This window comes from Ahaetulla prasina, chromosome 1 (assembly GCF_028640845.1).
Source record: "Ahaetulla prasina isolate Xishuangbanna chromosome 1, ASM2864084v1, whole genome shotgun sequence".
NCBI classification, from domain to species: Eukaryota; Metazoa; Chordata; class Lepidosauria; order Squamata; family Colubridae; genus Ahaetulla; species Ahaetulla prasina.
The window spans coordinates 82,572,106-82,594,985 of record NC_080539.1 but is presented as its reverse complement, the minus strand read 5'-3'; the positions used below and the strand labels follow the sequence as shown (position 1 = coordinate 82,594,985).

At 38.6% G+C, this 22,880-nt stretch overlaps 1 protein-coding gene across 3 annotated transcripts in view; it reads right to left on the bottom strand.

The window, feature by feature from the left end:
* The window catches only part of LYST (lysosomal trafficking regulator), a 105,149-nt gene that overhangs the window by 64,083 nt on the left and 18,186 nt on the right, over window positions 1-22,880 (bottom strand). For all 3 annotated transcript variants that reach the window (XM_058166048.1, XM_058166064.1, XM_058166056.1), the window contains 11 exons: window positions 21,333-21,423; window positions 18,489-20,559; window positions 16,546-17,518; window positions 15,506-15,667; window positions 14,674-14,830; window positions 13,147-13,373; window positions 8,222-8,288; window positions 5,402-5,511; window positions 3,605-4,028; window positions 2,457-2,598; window positions 1,801-1,974 (listed from right to left, as the gene is read on the bottom strand). In XM_058166048.1, the coding sequence (XP_058022031.1) occupies window positions 1,801-1,974; window positions 2,457-2,598; window positions 3,605-4,028; window positions 5,402-5,511; window positions 8,222-8,288; window positions 13,147-13,373; window positions 14,674-14,830; window positions 15,506-15,667; window positions 16,546-17,518; window positions 18,489-20,559; window positions 21,333-21,423 (4,598 nt within the window). The remainder of the gene's footprint in view (window positions 1-1,800; window positions 1,975-2,456; window positions 2,599-3,604; window positions 4,029-5,401; window positions 5,512-8,221; window positions 8,289-13,146; window positions 13,374-14,673; window positions 14,831-15,505; window positions 15,668-16,545; window positions 17,519-18,488; window positions 20,560-21,332; window positions 21,424-22,880) is intronic.

Below are 22,880 nucleotides of genomic sequence, written 5' to 3'. Positions count from 1 at the left end.
ATCCATTAACAGAAGGGGCAAAAGAAGAGATTTAAGAAAATTTGAAGCGCTGTCCAACAGTCTCCATCTATTCCCTTCTTTTCTGCCTTAGAGGGTTGCGACTGCTGTAATCCGCATCAGTAAATTTCGCTTTTCTGCTTCTATTAAAGTGTCCCACATGAACCAGTAGGTATTTGGTAGCAATTCCATATTCTAATTCCAAAGCCACTGAGGATACAGGCAACCAAGGATACCTTTCATCATATGTTAAAATTCCCCTGCATTATGCCGTTAATCACATAGAAATAATTTACTTGAACCTGCAGTTTCAATCGCTTCAGTAACATTTCCTATTAATCCCCAATTCTGACTGATGAACACCCAAATAATGAGCTAATCTATATCAATCCCATTAAAATATGAAAAGGGTTCATGTCTGTTGCTGAAGAACAATGCTCAGTGAAACACATGGGAGAGCTATTGTGAAGGCAAATGGACAGCATTTATCTATCCAAGCACCTCATGGTTTCTTAAATGCACTTCAAAAATTTTCATTTTGCCTGTCACAGATTAGCAATTTGGTCATTAAGCGAAGCAGTTGCTAAATGAAAAACCACTTTGACTTTGTGCTTACAATTTTACTTCAGTTTTTCCTTTAATTTACAGCATTAGGATAGGATCCCAAACAGCCAGTGAACCCAAAACGCAGAGAAGGGTTTTGGGAACTCAATTCAAGAGGAAACTGGGTAAAAGGGCAAATCTTACAACTCTTTTCCTCCACTCCACCAGTCTTTGGAACCAGAAAATTAGCAAGAAAAGGGAATTGATATTTGTGTTAACATTCATTAGAGAGGAAGGGGTTACTTAAGAAAGTAAGCAGGCACACAATGGGGAATACACACTGAAAGGAAGGTACCTGTGCCTGCTGTTTGCCTGGTGTGCTCAAGATCTGGCCAATTTCAGGCAGCAGCTGGAGTTCTGATTAACTAATTACAGTCATAGCGCTGAGCTTGTTAACTTGCAGTCTCCATTTTTTAGGGATGTATTGCAAGAAAAAGCAGCTCAGGAAGAGAGAGCTTCTTTAGGAATTTCTCCATGGAATGGGATAACTTGACACAGCCAACTCGCCATGGCCAACTCACTGTGGGACAACTCGCCACAGCCCACTTGCCATGGGACAATTCAACAATTTAAAATAAATAAAAAAATATTTTAATTTTTGTCATTCACATTTCATTCTGTTACTCCTTTTGCATCCTTCCTTTAATGATTTTATTCTATTTTTTTAAAAATATTAGGGTAACCAGGGGTGAAATCTACTTTATCTTCCTAACCGGTTCAGAAGTGCACACGCCACATTTATTTTTTACTCAGATCTTAAAAGAATAGACAAGGCTTCCCATGACCTCCTTAGTTATTATGTATATAGGTAGTCCTTGACTTACAATAGTTCATTTATTTTATTTATTTATTCTAAGATACAATGGCACTGGACTTATGACCATTTTTCACACTTATTACCATTGAAGCATCCCCATAGTTACATGATTTACATTGCTTGGCAATTGGTTCATACTTATGATGGTTGCAGTGTCCCAGAGTCATGTGATCTCCTTTTGTGCCCTTCTGACAAGCAAAGTCAATGGGGAAGCCAGATTCGCTTAATAACCGTGTTACTAATTTAAGAACTACAGTGATTCACTTAACAAATGTGGCAAAAAGTCATGGGGCAAAACTTGATTTCATAAATTTCTCAACATAAATTCTGGGCTCAATTGTGGTCGTAAATATTATATTATTTATAATCCTCGAAAAGCATACCTCTGACCACAAATCCATAGAGAGAGAGTTCCATGGATATTTTTCTTGTTTTCTGGTTGTTCGATGTAGGTTAGTGCCAAATGCTGCCATTTGCCTACAAGGAAAGTATTCTCTGGTGTTTCAGCTTGTGCTAACAATCCAGCTTTCATTTCATCATTTGGATCCATACACATACTATGAAAATAAAAAGAGAAGAAAATCACTAAAAAGTTATCAAAATATCTTTCAAAATATATATTACCCCTTTCCCAGTACTACTTTGCTTATGTTGTTCTATCATGTGCTTTATTGATCCAAGGCATAATACAGGAATCTGATATACACTTTTAACAATGGACCAACTTATTTTTCTAGAAGCTGCAACTCTATTGTATATACCACTTTATTAATGTTATAAAGCACTATTTTCATCCAACTGGTTTCTAGGGTTAGTAAAACACAAATTCAACCAGTTAAATTGATTAAGGAGAAATATCATTTTACCCATTGTGCCTGACTCACTGTTTGAACTCGGTGCAATATGATAAAATCAGGGTATATAAAAGTACAGAACATGGCAACATATCATTGGATGTTATAGCAAATCCCTGATAATAAAAGGCATAAATAGTTTGAGCAAATGCATGTTTTTCATCTCTAAAACAAGATAATGGTACCGAAATGTAAAAGCTCCTGAGTTCACATTAGCCCAGACTTGTATCATCAATGCTTTGGAGCCCAGTGAAAATATATGAAGGTAGCCATCTTCAAGAAGTTTGTCTCCCAAATTGAGGTAATCAAATCCAGGTTTGCTTTCTTCTGTAACATATAACAATTATAAAACCAAGCATATCATTAATCAGAATATTATTCCACAAAAGAAAAGAATCTGGAACTTTGGTTTATTTTGAAATTTAACTTATAGACATGCACGAGTATTATGCACAGGAGCATTTCATTTCGTATTTCTCATAATTTGGAAAAAATTAAGCCAAGTTTAGAACAGTTGTATACGTAACAAAGTAACAATTGTATAAGTAACAGAGAATGTTTTTTTTACTAAGGATTAAAAACATATATAAATGTAAATATATGAATCAATTAAAAGAAAAATGAGAATACCTCCAAAGCAAGGTGATTATGTTTCTACATCCTCATCCAAACTGATTTAGAAAGAGTACATCAAATTAAAATTGCGAAAAGTACTAAAGAACATGCAGATCAAACGGCAGTGATATATGAGAACATTAAAAGTATTAACTTAAAGCTACAATTAACAGGTTTCTAGCAAAAATGCAATGTTTTGTTTTCTGTACCAATAATTTAAATCTTTATAGCACTAAGTACAAATATATCAAAAAACTGATAAAAAAAGACTAACCCTGCCAAAATTAGCTTTCTCAAAGCTAATAAATATTAAGTAACAAAATTTAATCTCAGCCCTCATGAAAATTAATAAGCAATATATAAAATTAAGCAAATATCTCTGTCATTTTGTGGGACCCAGAAAATGTGCCCTTTTGTATGGTACCTGCCACTTGAAATACCTTACCGCCTGAGAATGGATTGCCACCAAGCTGTTGGCCTTCCAAAAGGTGAGTACAATCTGACTCTTTGCCCAAGGATGAGATTAGGAAGTATGGAAGGTGTAAATACTTGTCCTTGTTTTGAATTTTTTCATATCTAGATGCTATTTCTTTTTCTTTTAGTACATTTGGGTTTTTTGCAGTTTATAGTTGTTTTAATGTTTAATTCTCTTCAACACTCAGAGGAAAGAGTCATGTAGATATTTTTAATAATTTCTGCTTTACATGTGTTGACTTACCTGTTTCATCAAAACTGCTTTCATGTGATATTAGTGACTTGCTCCTTCTTTTCATTTTTTTGCCTTTCTCCAAGGAACTGCCTCCTCTGAGAATACATTCAGCACTAAACCACAGTGAGATACTGAATCCTTCAGACATATGTGGCCAACAGTTTTGTCCCACCAGAGGTAAATGGACTGGAGCCATATGCCATGGAGAGAGAAGATGGTGTTGCAAACTCTCACCCTCTGATTCTTTCTTTGACTGGACTAATTTTGCTCGCCTCAGTAATGCTACAGTTTTGCTGCCGAATGTAGGGGCTGATTTTTGGCTAGGGCTGCTTCCTAAACTTGGAACTTGGTGCAAAGGAAATGCGATATGCTGTAAAGGCCTCATCTGGGTATTTGCCTCCAAAATCTTTAGGATTCCTTTAAGGAGGATACTCTAAAAGAAATGAACAAAATAATTAACAAATGGTCATTATACCACATAACGCTCCCTAACGCAGGGGTCTCCAACCTTGGCAACTTTAAGCCTGGCGGACTTCAACTCCCAGAAAGCCCTAGCCAGCAAAGCTCCTCCAGGCTTAAAGTTGCCAAGGTTGGAGACCCCTGCCCTAACGCAACACTTATGAGTGTCAATGTGTCTGCTGCTAGCTCCTGCTCACTTTCTAAAAAATTTTTTTAAACAAATTACTAGATGCATATTACAAAATTAAGCACAACCCTCAAGCATAATCTATTTCTAACAGAGCTTCTGAACTTCAGACAGAATACAGAGAAAATAAAACAATAAAACTGCGGTTCTCAACCTGTTTTCCGCGAACCCCTGGAGGGCCATGATGTCATCACAGAGGGTCCACTAAGGCTTGAAAAAAATGTTATTATTTAAATATTGAATTAAGTCTTATGGTCCATGGCCAAGGCCTGTGACCAAAAAAGGTACTTAAAGGGAGTCCATAGTGAAGAAAAAATTGGGAACCACTGCAATAGATGAATATTGCCATATAAATCCTATACGAACCTGTCCAGAAGAAAAGCAAGACAGGATATACAGAGGATATCCTGGAAATCTAGAAAGTATAGTAAGAAGTGACTATGCTATACTATACTTCTTACCTTGCTGTCCAGTGAATAGATGTTTGAGATTTAGCCATGTGCTATCTTCCCATCATTGCTATCTACTCATCCAAGCAAACTCTCATCACTACCAAAAACCCCTCCATCAATGCACAACCATAAGATTAGGGCATAATCTTATGTCTGAAATTTATATTTTTGAAACTATTTTTAACCAGAAATGTTATTTCCCCCTATGATGAAAGAAACAAACATAAACTATAATAATAATAATCTTAAAACAGCACTATTTTCAAGCCATTAAATTATCTTCCCTGGCTACTTTTCCCTAAATTTCTAACAAAAAAAATTGCTCCCAAATCTATACAAACTGTTAATATATTTCAGTTACAGCAGCGGTCCCCAACATTTCTCACTTGGGGTGGGGATGGTTTGGTGCGACTGGCAAATGTGTGTGTGCAGCTCCATTTGTACAAGCGGCAGGCGCATGCATGAATGAAGCTGAGCGTGCAAACATGCTGCTTGCACAAGAAGAGCTGCCACTTGCCTGCTTGCCTGCCACTGCGCAGTTTGGTTCCAAACGGGCAGCGGCCTGGCACCAGGCCACATCCCAGGGGTTGGGGACTCCCGAGTTAAAAGATAACATGCTAATTTGACAATCTTAGTAATAAAACACAAATATGAAATCAATAATTAACTTCAATTCAAAGTACTTCCCTTTTACTGTTAAAATCTTACCGTAGCAGGTGTTTTTTCTAAAAAGATCCTTAGAAAAAGTGTGAGCTCTTCTGAAGATGTGCTTGAGCTCATTAGAGAAACCAGCAGATCCACTAATATTTTCTGACATTCTGAAAAGCAGAATCATGCTTTTAAAATTATTCCATATTATACTAAACTCTGTTAAATCTGTTAAAAACAGGATGCAATCCAACAAATTTAATCTAATAAACCACTCAGTGTGGCTTCTAGGCTTCTTTTCTTATTTGTCTCAGAAGCAATCCTTACATTGCTGGATTTTTTTCCCTTACATCAGAGGAAATAATTGAAAATAACTATATAGGCTTGTGATTAGGAAGAAGTATCTTGCTTCATATCCATCTGCTGTTTGTTCACTGCTACAATTTCTGGTGTATAATAATCACGAGCAGAAAAACTTCCTGCTCTAGAAGATTCCCCCCCCCCCACCTAATAGCAATGTAAACAAATATGGCGTCACAGTGATGACAATATGCACAAGAAAGAGCAAGCGTATTTTATACCCTTTGGGTTACATTAGAAATAACAAAGGCAAAGCAACTTCCAATAACTACAAATAATACTATATATTATATTCAGCATCTTTTGCTTGTGGAACTATATAAGTGGTATTAGTTTTCACCTCAAACGTGATATGGATTGAGATACTCCCTCCCCCCCAGGGAGATCCTAGACCAGGTGTTAGCAACCTGCAGCTCTGGAGCCACATGCGGCTCTTTCAGTCCTGCTGCGGCTCCTGACACTGCTACTGCCGCCACCTCCATGGCCTGCCCGCCAAGAGCAGCACAGTGAAAGTCAGCGTGCTTCACAATGGGGGAGACAGGATCCCCTCCTACTGGAGCCCATTATGACGCAGAGCCACAATGTGACCCTCCCCACTTGTCCCTGGCAACAGCCATAGCATTGGCCGCGGCGCAGCATGGGGTGGGCCAGTGTCTCAGGGCGGAGAGCAGACGGCACGACCAGCACCAATCAAGAAGTAGATGCCCACCATTTCCTGCTGCAGTCAGGCAGTGAGAGAGAGGCAGAGAGAGAGGCAGAGAGAGACAGATTCTTCTCTGTCTGCTCCCCTCTGCATTTGCCCAGTTTTGCAAGGATTCAGCGGACGCTGCCTTGGTGATGGGTGGGTGTCGTCCCATACGTTGCCTGCCAAGCATCTTCGGGAGTGCCCCGGGACTATATTTTCCAGCCACTTTGGACCGAGTTGCAGGATGGGTATGCGTGCCTGTGTGAGTGCACTGCTGCTTGGGATGATGCTTCTCTGAACTGTGTGTGGAAATCTAAGGTAGCAACCTCATGGCGCTGTGATGTAACAGCCTGACATCACTCTTTTTGCAACACAAGATTTATTTTTGTATCTTTCCAGAGACAAAAAGAACGTGGCCGAATTTCCTTAGTTATTCCCTGGGTGTGTGGATTGGGAAGTGGGGGTGGGGAAGAGGGAGGGAGGAGGGGAGGGAGAGAGAGAGAGAGAGACAGAGAAAGAGAGAGAGAGAGAGAGAAGGGGGAAGGAAAGAGAGAAAGACAGAGAGAAAGAGACAGAGAGAGAGAAAGAGAGAAAGACAGAGAGAAAGAGACAGAGACAGAGAGAGAAAGAGAAAGAGAGAGAGAGGGAGGAAAAAAGAGAGGGAGGGAAAGCGAAAGAGAGAGACAGAGAGCGAGAAAGAGAGGGAGGGAAAGAGAAACACAGAGAGAGAGAGAGGGAGGGAAATACAGAGAGAGGGAGGGAGGGAAAGAAAGAGAGAAAGAGAGAGAGGGGGAAGAGGGAAAGAGAAGGATAGACAGAGAGAGGGGGAGGGAAAGAGAGAGAGGGAGAGACAAGAGACAGAGAGAGACAATCATATGACTGTGAGTGACATCGAGTTGGCCATGTCCACCCAGGATTTGTGGCTCCCAGTGTTTTCTTTTCTATGGGAAATGGGTCCAAATGGCTCTTTGAGTGTTTAAGGTTGCAGACCCCTGTACTAGACACTCTATCTTAAACAACGTTGTGAGGAAAGCCAGACTACCTTCATACCTATACTCTATCCAAACCTATGGTAAAATAAGTAGAACCGAAGCAAAATCAAAAGTTTCCAGAGAATAAGTAAAATAATATATACAAAATGTAATTTCCCAGTCAAAACAGGCAACTGAAGTCACATGATTATACAGTAAATAATATATTATGAAGACAATATATATAAAAATCAATTTTTCATGACTTAATGTCATTTATTTCATTGTCCTTATATGAGTTTTAAAATATCTACCTATTTATTTGAAGAGATTTATCAAACCAGAAAAAAAATCAATATAGAATGTTATTGATTCTGTATCTAATATAATAGAGGCTAGATGCTTCCACTCTCATGGTTATACATCTTTCCTAAAATTGAAGTTTAAAACTGGTTCTCTTCTGAAACCCATTAGAATATGAAATAGGATGGAGAGTTTGAACAGATAGTTTACAAATTGAGTAATTTCTTTCACACCCAAACTAATCATTATCCTCTGGCAAATATGAAGTTAAATGCTCATTTACAGAGAAAAGCTGTATATAATCCAACAGAACAAAGCACATTTAAATCTCAGTATTTCATCAGGAATTTACCTTATTACTGTAATGCTCTCTCACATAAACCAATAAAATGCTTAGCTTCGCTAGACTGTTGCTCATATTAGAAAAATATACTGAAAATATGTAACTGAGTAGGAATATCTAGCATTTCAAAATGCAGATCTATTCATTTGTATCATAAGAGTAGGTGCCAAGTGTTAAAGCAAATCAAAAGGAAATATCCATTTTTATATACAACTCACCAGGAAAACAGGAATCTGTTTGTGTCAATACATGGAGGAATCCTCCCAGAAGGCTCTTTACAGCTCCCTATAAACCAACCAAGATAAAAATATTATACCATCATGAATTAATAAAATATCCAGTAGTGATGGGGAAGTACTGTCCAGCAATATTTTTACAGTTAAATGAGTAACAACCCCAGCCCCAATATTCCAATGTATTTTTAACTAAACCCTTTGTATTGCCCTCTGTTTTCTCAAGTTCATAATTATGTTTTCACATTATCAAGCCCTGAGGAACTGGCCCACGGCACGGCTGAGGAACTGGTCGTGGCCTGGGAACAGGCCGCGGCCGGGGCCTTGGACCGTGTCGTGCCTTTGCGGCCTCTGACCCGGCGTAGGTCTCGTCCGGCCCCTTGGTTCTCCGAGGGGCTGAGGGAGATGAAACGCCGGAGAAGACGCCTGGAGAGCACCTGGAGGTCCAGTCGCCCGGTTGATCGGACACTAGTTAGATCCTACTCTAGGACCTACCTAGTGGCAATGAGGGAAGCGAGGCGTGCCTATGCCTCCACCCTCATTGCGTCGGCAGATAACCGCCCGGCCGCCCTGTTTGGGTGACCCGCCTCCTACATCAGGAGGTGCGGGATGACCCTTGCAGGGACGAGCCGAGGAGTTTAGTGGTTATCTATACGATAAAATCGCCAGCTGAGGGACGGTCTGGACCGAATTTGGGATGATCCAAGCGAGGGAGAGGAGGCACGCCTTGTTGAGCCCATTTGGGATGAGTTTGACCCTGTGGCTCCCGAGGACGTCGACAGGTTGTTGGGGAAGCTGCACGGCACGACATGTTTACTGGACCCGTGTCCTTCCTGGCTGGTACTGGCCACTCAGGCGGTGACACGAGGCTGGCTCCAGAGGATTATCAACGCTTTGTTGGAAGGGTTTTCCTGCCGCCTTGAAAGAGGCGGTGGTGAGACCCTCCTTAAGAAGCCCTCCTGACCCAGCTATTTTAGGTAATTATCGTCCAGTCTCAACCTTCGCTTTGTTGCGAAGGTTGTAGAGAGTGCCGTGGCGCGACAGCTACCCCAATACCTGGATGAAGACGCTATCTAGACCTGCTCCAGTCCGCTTCCGACCCGGATACAGCACGGAGACAGCTTTGGTCGCATTGGTGGATGATCTCTGGAGGGCTAGGGACAGGGGTTATTCCTCTGCCCTGGTCCTATTAGACCTCTCAGCGGCGTTCGATACCATCGACCATGGTATCCTGCTGCACCGGTTGGGGGATTGGGAGTGGGAGGCACCGATATCGGTGGTTCTCCTCCTATCTCTCCGACCGTCGCAGACGGTGTTGACAGGGGGCAGAGGTCGACCGCGAGGGGCCTCACTTGTGGGGTCCCTCAGGGTCGATTCTCTCGCCTGCTGTTCAACATCTACATGAAGCCGCTGGGTGAGATCATCAGTGGTTTCGGGTGAGATACCAGCAGTACGCTGATGATACCCAGCTGTATTTTCCACCCCGGCCACCCCAATGAAGTTGTTGAAGTGCTGTCCCGGTGTTTGGAAGCCGACGGGTCTGGATGGGGAGAAACAGGCTCAAGCTTAATCCTCCAAGACGGAGTGGCTGTGGATGCCGGCATCCCGATTCAGTCAGCTGCAGCCGCAGCTGGCTGTTGGAGGCGAATTATTGGCCCCAAAGGATAGGGTGCGCAACTTAGGTGTCCTCCTGGATTATCGGCTGTCGCTTGAAGATCATCTGACGGCCGCTCCAGGAGGGCCTTCCACCAGGTTCGCCTGGTTCGCAGTTGCGCCTTCCTTGATCGGGATGCCTTATGCACAGTCACTCATGCGCTCGTTACCTCTCGCTTGGATTACTGTAATGCTCTCTACATGGGGCTCCCTTGAAGTGCACTCGAGGCTCCAGTTAGTCCAGAATGCAGCTGCGCTGGTGATAGAGGAGCTACTCGTAGCTCCCATGTAACACCGCCTCCCGCGCAGACTGCACTGGCTGCCTGTGGCCTTCCGAGTGCACTTTAAGGTGTTGGTTACGACCTTTAAAGCGCTCCATGGCTTAGGACCTGGGTACTTACGGGACCGCCTGCTGTTACCACATGCCTCCCACCGACCCGTACGCTCCCATAGAGAGGGACTTCTCAGGGTGCCGTCCGCCAAACAATGTCGGCTGGCGGCCCCCAGGGGAAGGGCCTTCTCTGTGGGGGCTCCCACACTCTGGAACGAGCTTCCCCCAGGTCTACGTCAAATACCTGACCTTGGACATTCCGTCGCGAACTAAAGACACATCTCTTTATTCGCTGGGCTGGCCTAAATTGGATTTTAATGGAAATTTTATTAATTTTAAACGGGTTTTAGTTTATGGTAATTTAATTTCAGGCTAATTTTAAATAAGTTTTTTAAATGATATTTTAACTTGTATATTTGTATTGCTGGTTTTATCTTGCCTGTACACCGCCCTGAGTCCTTCGGGAGAAGGGCGGTATAAAAATCAAATAAAATAAATAAATAAATAAATTGCCAAGTTATAAGATGCATAGACTGTAGTCTAGATATATAAACATCTAACATGTGAAACAATTTGCTCTTGTTCACACCTCTTCTCTAAATTCCAAATTCTCCATTCTCTACAGTGTCTTCATAGCAAATGGTCTCATTCATTATTCCCACATTTATTCCCAGTCTTTTCTTTCCATGCCTGTTAAGAATGTATGTGTCTTTGTTTAATGTAAGGTTGATGGGTATATGAATAGACATGAGATAAGCCTGGGTAGTGACCTCCCAAAGGTACTTTTTCAAAAGGCAACTGGACTTTCTTTGTTTTTCCTTGAAGATGTTTTGAAAAAGCACCTTTGGAATCCATGACCTGGATGACTGAGAATCTCCATATAGACATGCAGTGACTTTGTTTACCCAACATAATAAAGCCATCCAAATGAACAATAGGACAATGTGCATTGTCATTTGACTCCTTATCCAACAAAATCCTTTAAATGTGCTTTAAGTCCTCCCTAAGGTCAGGTGTGACAGTTAAACTAGGAGTAGCAATCATTTCTTGTTAGCAGGAGGAGGAATTTGAAACCAAATATTAACCTGGTATTTGAACGACATTCTACTGCTTGATGGAATATTTCAGTTCTGGAACAGCCTGATTTCAGAGATGGTTTCTGTATTTTTGGAAATGAACTCTCTTCAAAAAAGAATTATCTGTGATCTGGAACCCAATGGACTAACATTATGAACACATTTAGAACACAATGGATTACTTAGTGTTCCAGAAGACTCACTTCCAGAAACAAACCATTCCTGGAATGCTTTGATTAGCACATTCCTTCCTTGTCATAGCAACATATTCACTAATTATTCTCCTAAAGCAGAAAATGACAATTGCATGAGATATGGGAGCCTTAGGATAAGGATTCCTTGAAGGCTGAAATGTTGAAGGTTTCTCAAATTGTCAATTGATTCACTTTTTTCTAGGCTTTGTAGGAATATCTCTCTTGCCCCTTCTGTCCAAGCAATTCATGAACAAACAGAAATATGAATATAAAAGCATAATATAGGTCATCTTCTATTCTAACCATGTCCACAACTTAACACATAACCCATAACTAAAATCATGTATAAAGTAATAAAAATTATCCACATCATCTGGTAAAACAGGAGATACAGTGGAAAACAGAACCTCGACTCAAATTTATACTCCCTGTGAAGTGAACATCTTTTGCAAATAGAAAGTCAGACAATAAAAATTATTGTCTGATATCCCAAGGTAGAAAATTTTTACAGCTTAATTATGGTTAGTGAAGGGCTATTTTTTTTTTTGTTCCCATCAACACAGAGATTTCTCCATCAACTCTTACAACATGAACCACTTAGTGCCAGTCAAATATAATGCATCAAGCTCTTCATCACTAACATGTTGAATTAATTCATTGGCTGGACTGGCATAACACCACATATGGATTAAAATGGATTGAACAGTTTGTGATCAGAATGTTGTGAGAAGCCAATCATTGTTTTAATAGTGGGCTTCTGAAATTTTGCAGAGATGCCACTCCTTTAATTAATTTAATTAATAAATTTGCGTGACTTCCCAAAATAAAACTCTAGGCTTAGAGTTGGGCAAAAATATACTTTTAATTATTTTATTTTATTTTATTTAATAATTAAATTTTAATTTAGCAAATAAAACAATGGTAGAAACTTCCCACTTCGTAAAATAAAACAGTTCATTGGAACTAAACAATAAAAGAACCAAATTTTAAACCATATTTCTAACAGGAAAAATGTTGAGTTTTGCGTTATTTCTAAAATCTGTTAATGGTTGAGACAGCCACTCATACTTTTAATTCTACTATTTTGTAATGGTGCTCTTCACAGCAGCATGAGGAAGTACTGCCAGTGATCCAGCTTAGCATCTGTAAACCAATGCTCCAGATTCACCCCTTGATTTGCTTGGACAAGCCAAGCAAAATGGGAACAAACGTGACAGTGATTCAGCTTTGGCTGTCCAAATCATAAAGGATAAACATATAAAATCAGAACTCACTTGGCAGCTGGCTTATTCAAACAAAGTAGAGAGAAAAACCAGAGCCCTGCCAGACAACACCAGAAGCTTTCCTTCTCATTTTGCCTGGACAAGCCAACAGACAGCTTGTCTAGGGAAAATAGGTGCAAGTTATGACAGCAATGCTGAATTTCAAACACATATCCCACAAATTTTCATTGTAGCATCCTGTGTGAACTAGGACATCGTATTAAGCCATTCCACTCTTTCTTTGGGCAGCTAGATTTTGTAAAGTTGGTTTTAATGCTTAAGAGACTCTGAACCAGCCGACCATAATGTGGTTTCTTTGATTGGGAAAGATGGATTTTGTTAAGCTGTGTCTGTCCCTAGTAGGTTGTGTGAATCCAGCCACAAGGACATATACCTGTTCCATTAGTAATGTTGCATTTTTTTCTTTCAGCCTGACTACTTTCAAGAAGCTGTGGAAAACATGAGTGAGCACATCTAGGCTCGGACTGCCAACAGAAAGTAAATGTAATTCCAGCATACATAGTTCAGGATATAGCAATTCTCCTTGAATAATATTTTCAGCAAGATCACTAGGAACACTGCAATAGCCAAAACATACTTGCTCTCTTTTAATGTCTGTTCCTGGGGGGGAAAAAGAGACACATCATTATATATGGAAATTCCATTATTCAGAGGCTGTTTGCCCTATCCAACTTTTTTTGTGTGTGAGTCTTATCCTGCTACCCAACAATAAAGTTCATTGCTTGACAATAAAATAGATGACTAGAAATCAAATCAAAGTCCCAAAGCCTCTGTGGCTCAGTCTGCTAATGCAGTCTGTTATTAACAGCAGCTGCCTGCAATTACTGCAGGTTCTAGTCCCACCAGGCCCAAGGTTGACTCAGCCTTCCATCCTTTATAAGGTAGGTAAAATGAGGACCCAGATTGTTGGGGGTAATAAGTTGACTTTGTATATAAATATACAAATAGAATGAAGACTATTGCTAACATAGTGTAAGCCTCCCTGAGTCTTCGGAGAAGGGCGGGATATAAATGCAATAAAAATAAAAATCAACTTGTAGTGTACTCTCAGTGAAATGTAAAAGGTAAACCATATACACTCATATTCAGTGTATGTCTGGCCTTAGAAATGAAGTTGATTAAATACACAGGGATTGCACATTACATGATAATACCCTAACTGTCTATACTGATGGCTTTTTATTTACTTATTTACATCATTAATAATGCTGCTTACAAATGCTGTATGCCTATTTAAAAAAATATTCTAAGAAAGTGAGAGTTTATAAAAGGTTGCATTGTACTAAAAAAATCACATAAGATTTGTAACAGGGGTCCCCAACCCCCAGGCCATGGCCCGCTTCTGGGTCACTGCCCATTTGGAATCAGAATGGCAGAGACTGCGCTGCTCACATAATCAGAGTTTCACGTGCGCATGAGTGGCCGCTGCATGTGTGAGCACATATGCCTGCAAGTCGCACAAAACCATTGACTCTCCCCCCACCCCCCGAACCGGTCCACAAAGCTGGAAAGTTTGGGGACCACTGGTTTATAAGAATAAGCTCCCATAAACAAAAAATAAAAACGCAAGTTGTATTCTTGAATGACAAAATTATGAAGCAAACAAGAACGGAAGAAATAATGTAGCTGCTTCTGTTTTCTCATAATAATGCTATTACAGAATTTTCCAAGACTCTGGTGCAGTTGTCTTTATATTCCTCTCAATTTCTGACTCAAATAGCAAACTAGAATGATGAACTCGGGGGGCGGGGAGCGAAAGTCTAATATGGTCAGTTTTAAAAACTGTTACACAACATTTGAACAGGTCTGTATCCTAAAAGACCTTAGGATTATCAACTATGGAAAAAATACGATTTGCTATTTCGGTGCAAAAGGGATTACTCAGAGCTCAAGTACTTGCCTTCATCCTTGCTTTCATTGTCATCTGAATTACTTTCACTATCAGCATCATAGCCTTTTTCTTCAGCAAAAAATTTAAAACAATAGCATTGTGATTCATCCGCTTCTTCAGATATATCATCAGGCCGAGATTCAGGCTCCTTTTCAGACTGATGGGCCTGACATGATATTACAGAAGTTTAAAATGGGCAATTAGAAATTCGACTATCATCTATTTTCATAGATTCTAGACTTCATAGCACTGAGAACTATGCTGAAATATTGACAGGTAAAATAGGATAGAAAATATCTGTCTAAATATACTAACCCCCACTTCTAGTTAGGTACCTACATTCCTTAATATTTTAAATGCAATGTATGCAAAACGTAGCAGACAAAACAGAAATACAGGGGACTCTGAATTCATGCTAGGCAGAACAAATAAATGAGAAAGCAGCATTTAGACTAGGAAGTTTTTGAAATTCACATTCACATTCTGGCTTAGTCTTTTAGTTCACCATGCATCCTAGCTTGTCCAGTTGTTTTGCACAATTAATAAAAAAAAAAACCATTCTAGATCAGACTAAAAATCCTGTCTAGTCCAGTATTCTGGTCCAGCTACCAATATTTACAAAACTTCTGAAAAATGAGACTGTATTTAAAAAGAACACGAAAGAAGAATCAAATTGTTATAGAAATCTTGGAAGAAATCAAAGTTACAATATTAGCTCTACTGGTATATGTATGCTATCCATTTCAAAAGGATGCCAATATGCCTAAAAGCAACCCCATAACTGCAGGGTCTGGGACAAGTAAGCAAACAATAAGAAACATGCAATTTGAGCCAGTTATACCTTTTCTTTCTGTTCTTCTGAACGATCCAGATCAGTAAAATATGTTCCCAATGCAACTCGAAGCAAAGAATCAAATAAAGGCTTCACCAATTCTGTTTCCATTACTCTAGCTTTAGTAAGCTGTTCCCTCATTTCAAGTAATATATCTTCTACACAAATGTTCTAAATTTAAGCACAAATTCATTTTTAATTCATGGAAATGCTATCAAAATTAACTACAGTTTCTTCTCTTATTTGTATTCTACAGTAAACAGTTGCTGAAAACAAGTATCAACATTCATTTCTCAAAGGGCTTTTTTTTGTGCGCTATGCTCCTATTACAATTATTTCCAACTAAATGTATCTGTTGCATTCTAATATAATATACATGGTTTAATTTTTTTAAAAAAACCTACGAAATTAGTAAAAACACTATTGCATTACTTCCACTAATTTCCACTACATCGGAAATTGAAAAATACACTGTAAATAAGAATTAATGCTGATTATCCCTTGGCAGTTTTTATTTTGCTCTCATAGACTTCTTTATGGAAATACATTTCTATCCATTTTCGATGCAGTTATTTGTATTAGTCCTCTTTTGTATTATTACTTGCTTTCTCCTCAGAATTACCTTATTAAAAGGAATTATACTCCCTTTTAAATGCTGGTTCTCAGCTGTCCATTTCCAATTATATTCTTACAAGGGGCTTATTAATGTGAATTACTTTCACTTATTATTTACATAGGATTTCCCCTTGGTTTTATCTTTGCCACAAATTCTGCACTATATTCAGTCTACCCCCACAAAGCTGTTCAAGAATATGGAGAACTCACAGCACAATAGATGGCATGGGTTAGGGGTTTTTTTTTGAGGGGGGGGGGTTGACAAATGCCACTCTGATACATTTGGTAAACTTCATTAAACTTATAAATTCTTCTTGTCATGAGATACTTGTTTCAACATGCCAAACAACTGGCTTTTTTGATCCACTTTCTAAAGTATCTGTCAATTAGAACCGGGAATATCAATATTTCATGAGGTTTTAATGGCACAATACCTGAAGAGATTCCATTTCGGCCTTCTGCTGGAAATTAGTTGCACTGTGTAAACAAATTGCCAGCAGAGCTTCCAAAAGTCTTATACCTTGCAGCGACCAGCCATTTTCTTGCATTAAGACATGTTTTGATTTTGCAGTGCCATCAGTCGAAGTTTGCTCTCCATCTGAATGCTGATAAGAGATTGATTTTTGTTTATCTATATTGTCAAGATTTCCATCAGTATTATTGTCCGACTGCCCTTTCCCATTGTTCGTTATCAACTGCGATGAGCCATTTTTGAAAAGAAATTCAGTAGGTTTCTCCTGCATACCTTCTTCCTTTTCTTCCTTCACGCCAAGTTTCTCAATAATCATGGCTATTAATCTGTGACATACTTCAAAACCACCAAGTCTATGGAATTGTCTTTGGAATATTGCATTACACAAATAGATCGAACGACACATTGACCAAGTATCTGCTGCCCTGTGTATATGTTCCAAGGACGGTAGAATCAAACTTTCAAATGACAGACATGGAAGCTTATGGCTGAAAGGTTCACTAGCAGTACTATCATAACCTGAAGTATCTTCAGAATCATTTGTTGAATCTCGATCAGCCTCTGCTTCCTTACTTACACATAAAAAAGTAACACAGAGAAATAGATTTATCATATTGAGGTGAACATCTTGACTGACTGATTTCTTCCTTTTCGGATTCACTTCTTTGAGCCCAGCATAAAATTTACTTAGGCTCTGAGGCACATCGGAAACCATTTGCTGTCTGTGAACAGAAACATCCAAGTCTGAGGCAGGCAATTTTTCTTCACGGTCCAAACCATCCACATCTGGCATCAATTGATCTGTCTGCTGATCTCCAAGGGAAAATATTAATGTTTCAAATACTTTCAATGAGTATGCTCTCACACTGTCCAAGTAATTTAATTCAGTTATTTGATTTATTCCATTACAGCTTAAAAATAATTCTTGTATTATTCTGTGGAGAAAAAAAATATGTTAAACTGTTATCAACTAAATGAAAGAGAGAAAGAAAGAGAGAAATAATTTACTATAATGCCATATGTCACTGGGGGTTGGCTTATTAACGCTAAACTTCTAAATTCCTTTACAAACATTTTTTTCATTAATAAATAGTTTCTTGTAGCTAGTACAGGATGATCTAGTGGGAAGAAGAAGAGGATTCAGTCAGCAGCTTGCCCACACTTGGAGATGACAAGAACTGAATTTGGATCTTCTAATCCAAAACATGTGCTATACTGCCAAGTTATGCTATGCTATGCTATGCTATGCTATGCTATGCTATGCTATGCTATTCATATTTCAAAACACAGCTTCAGTAACTAATTGCTACATTTTTAATAACATAAATGAAGAAAGCAACTGAGAAGTGAGATGCAATAAGCACAGTAACATACAAGCTTTTATCAGAATACTAGACTTTGGCCTTGAACATATACTATGAGAATTATGGAATATGGGCTTATATTTCCAAATAATACAAAAGCTGATTTTTCTATGAAGCAATAGTTTCTCAGAGCATTCAGGAGGTCTTTTGGTAGGACTTTAACCGTCTGGAAATATATGTGCTTATTTATTTTTAAAGAAGTAAAATTTGTCAAGAGAAAATAAAATAAATGTGGCCTCATATAGTTTTAGTGTAGAAATAAAGTCCAAAATTGGGCATTTATGTAAATCTAGTATGGAATATAATCTTGTAAATACTACACCAATATAATTTGCTTAGTAGGGCCATAAGAAGTTTAATCGAAGGCCAATTTAAAATGGGAGCTGTCCAGGAGTAGGAATTTATGACTTTATCGATCTTTACTCATCTTCCTTTACTATCACCAGTGACATTCTTAGCTTCCAATTTTATTATGCCAAGAAGATGTGTGGAAGAAGCTGGCCAAATATATTTGTTCCCCCAATGAACATAATGAACAAACCTGGATTTAAACAGTATTGGTAGAGTCTGTAAATAGATCTGAAGGACTTCCTGAGGCAGACATCTTTTTTGATAGACACTTGTTTGACTAAAAGCAGTAGTTGCACCAGTTTGTTGGGAGTAATGAGCCAACTCAACACCTCTCTGGAGCACTGGGCTGAATATATAATTGTACAGTTTCCACTGAATAATCTCATTGCCTTTTTGGATCAAACTGCAAATATGACTAGCAATCTGCATGCAACGCAGTTTGTCATCATCCTCAAAAACAAGGCTCTGATATGCCTCCAAGGCATCCCATTTCAGAAACATATTTTCAGATCCTCTGCTAGGCAAAATTCCTTGAAACCTGTATGGAGCTGATGAACTTGACGCTGATACTTCAGCAGCATTCCCATGTAGGAAGTCATCAAATTCTGCAAGTTGATCAGAGTCAATGCTACAGATGTTGCAAGAGGCATGTGTCACTTTCTGAGAAATTTGTAATCCTCCAAGTTGTTCTAAAATAAACTTATTAAGGATGCTTAATATATGTGGCTGAAAATTCTTGAATGTTTGTGATCTGAAGGAATGAAGCAAGGGGCTAATTACTGATTTAGGATCCATGCAACAACATATGCCTACAGTATGGATTCCAGTTAAGATCTGAAAACACGTACTGTTCAGAGAAAGTTTTTGCAGCAACCTCAGACACTGGTGAGCACAAACAGCAACGCAGCAACACCGGTCAGGATAATGAACTTCCCCATCAGCTATTTCTTCAAAAGGACTCTTAGAAGCTTGATTTTTAAAAGTAGAAACCGGCAATCCTGAGAGATCTCTGTGATGATGCATGAAGTGAGAATACTCACATCGCCTGTGTCGTTTTCTCGTACACACAGACTGATGAAGTTGTTCCGATTTCACCTTTTTGATAGTGCTGATTATTTTCATAATGCTGCTGATGAGGGCTTTGAGATACTCTGACGCCTCTGTGTTGACCTCTGGGCCCCTGGCGCATAATCCTTCCATCTGGAGTGCTGTGGTTTCAAACAGTTTGAAACCCTGCTGCTGTATGAATTCGTGAACCAGATCCATTGCTTGGCTAAAATAAATTGGATTAGAGGCTGCACTCTGAAGGCAGCAGATTAGAATTTGCAGAACTCCTTCTATGAACTCGGGCAAAAGAAGGAATCTGTGGCGATTCTGTGAGAAAAGATTAACCTGCAATACATTTTGTAAAGTTCCTTGTGATCTTGAAGGAAAAGGATTAAATAGTGCATCTAGAATACATTTCACTTTTAAGGCTGCTTTAAGTAAATCAGTAAGATTTTTTCTCAAATTTCCAGGCATTGTATCAGCATTATTAACATCCACTGCCATAAGATGCAGCACCGTCCTAAAGAGCATTCTCTGAACCAGAGCAACTGATTCTTCTGTCCAACTTGATGAAACAGCTTCATTTTCAGCAGCACTATTTATATTGTAACAATCTCCAAGTTTAGACAAGAATTCCGTTAGAGTGCCTATCACACTGGCTGTCAATGCAGACTTGTGGTTCAATGCAATATCAAACTTACATATTTTTTCCAGCAAGGACAGTAAGACATGACACAAATCAAAGGGAGAGTTGTCTAGATAACTGTCAGATGGTGTAACTGACTCATCTGAAGCCTGAACAATATTTTCTTGAACTGGAATGAACTGTTGGGAGTTTTCCCTTCCATAATTACAGCTCTGGACCATTTCAGATTCTATAAAGTTACATCCACTTGTTACAGATTGCTCTTTAGACTGGTTTGCTGGAAAAGGCTGCAGAAGCTGTGGTCTCCTGTGCCTTATCATAGTGCTAGTCTTCTCATCTGAATTGCCTTCTGAATCAGAGGTGGAGATTTGGGATTTCCTTGCATCCCTCACAGAATATCGATGAGTAGTTTTGCGCTGGCGTCTGTTCTTCCAAGAAGAATTTAGTTTTCCAGAAGCCTGAGCAGACAGATGAACATTTTCTCCTATATTTTGTTTTTCCTGAGTAGGTTTCAGAGAACTTGTCTCTTTGGTCAAACATATTTCAACAGAGAAGGGCAGATTAAAATCTGTTGGAAAACAGGAAGTTTATTTCAATCGATACTAGAATCTCACAGCTTGAGATACAAATGTGTGATCATACATATCTAGATGCAAACTTACATGGCCAACCTATTACTTAAAAGATATTTAAAGACTTGCCATGCAGAAGGCAAGACCTAACTGTGTAATATATGCACCTAAATGATTTTAGCATGATCCAAATGTATGTTATTAAGATTCGCCTTGTAATAAATATAATCTATCTAATAAATTCAAATGTATCCTGACCAAATCCATATTATTTTTTTCTCTTTGGTTACATGTAACAAGAACTATAGTTTTTAAATATGAAGTGCTTCAGATCATTTGCTTTGGGAAAAGGATTTAATTAAAGGATAACCATGTACACAGATTGTAGTATACAAATTAGTCCTTGAACACAAAAACTGATACCAAACTTTGAATATGAACTCTTTAAATCAAAGCTAAAAAAACCCTCAGTTTAATTTCACTCACTGAAACAACTCAGTTCAGTACCCTATCTACAATATATGACTCTTCATTTTTTCCAGGTTGTCATGAATATTTATGAAATACTTTAAAAAGTACATTTTATAAGGTAATTGAGAGATGTAGAATACAATTGTAAAAAAGCTCTACGATACCTATTAAACAACCTTGCTTTTATAGAGTTATATGCACAGAAATTTTAGATGATCAATTATCTGGAAAAATGTATTTCAAGTTATAATTATAAAATATGTTTTAAATTTATGCATTAAGATTACAGAGAACATACCTATGGCCTTTTCTTTCTCCACAGGTATTTTCCATACTAGCGGCAGAAGTGATAGAAGGAGAGTAAGAAGGTCTTCTCGACAGGTAAGCTCCTATTAAAGAAATAAAAACTCATGTTTTTATGATAATTCAGAAAAATAATTTACCATACATTCATAATCAAACCTGTATTAAAGGTTTATTGTTTTTATTTTTTTTCAAAGCTTCTAATATCAATTTACAGCATTCTGTATTAACATTTTAACCATTTAACCTGAAGTGAAAAAAGTTACAGGTAATCCTCAAAGTAATGACTATAATGGAGACTCATCAGTCCCCTTTTTCAGGTCAGTCATAACTTGAAACAGTTACTAAGTGACCAATCATAAATTGTGGACTACCTGTAATTCAACTGAGCTCTAACCCTGATAAATTTTCTTTCTTCCATCTCTCAAGATTTTATTTAATTTAACCTAAGGTTTGGTTTTAAGACTGTCTTACATAATCGGTGTTTTCTTCAGACTTCCCCTTAGATTTCAACACAGCTAAATTTACGATAACATTTTAGAACAGCTGGCAGAAGTTTAGAGTACCGTTTCATAACATTTTTAGACTACTGTATTTTACTACAGCAATTGCTTCACAGAATTCAGTTTTATTGCACATTCTTTTTAACCTGTACATTAGTAATTTGGGGGTGCCCTCCTTTTCCTTTCTATTTAATCCAGATGAGACAACAGATACCATGATCATTTTTACCAGTTATTTTTAAATGATACTGAAGCCTACATCAATTTCTATCAGGTTTTTCTTTGATCTCTGGATAGATTGGATCCCGGATAGATTTTTCTTTTTACTAGCTTGATCAATTCCAGAAACTACTAGGAGTATAATGGGTTCTTGCCTTCTCTCCAAATACCATTAAAATGGTAAATGAAATAACCAATTTGGAAAAGAAATACCATTAGTGTGACAACAACCAGGTAAATAGACGTACAGCTGCAAAAAATATTGTATAACCACAAAAATAAAACAATAAAAAATAGAAGTAATATTGACTAAGACAGTAATGGCTTAATCAGGCTATTAAATTTGTACTGGCTGCATTTCCACCCCAGTTAACTTGATAAATTGCAACTCCGGTTTATTTTTAAATAGCAAGATATTTAAACCTACCTATTTACTTAATTTATGATTCAATGTATTACAAATATTTTGGGGAAAAAATTACCAAGTTCAGTTAACCTATGAGTGAACTGGCTGGAAAGAGATCCTGTCCTTCAAGTCATTTGTATCTGATTACTTCATGTGGCAAAAAAACCCCATGTCCTACATTATTAGTACAGTGGCTAAAGGCTACAGCAATGGCTCCCATCTTACAACGTTGGCCTAATGCAGGGGTGTCAAACTCACATTGTCATGGCGGCGTCACCTATCAGGACTTGAATCCCCTTTATTAAACTGGGCGTGGGCATGGCCAGCCTTTGACTCATCTGGCCCATGGGCCGGGAGTTTGCCAGCCCTGGCCTAATGGAAGGTTTTTGTGTGAACCATACAACCAATAAGCGGA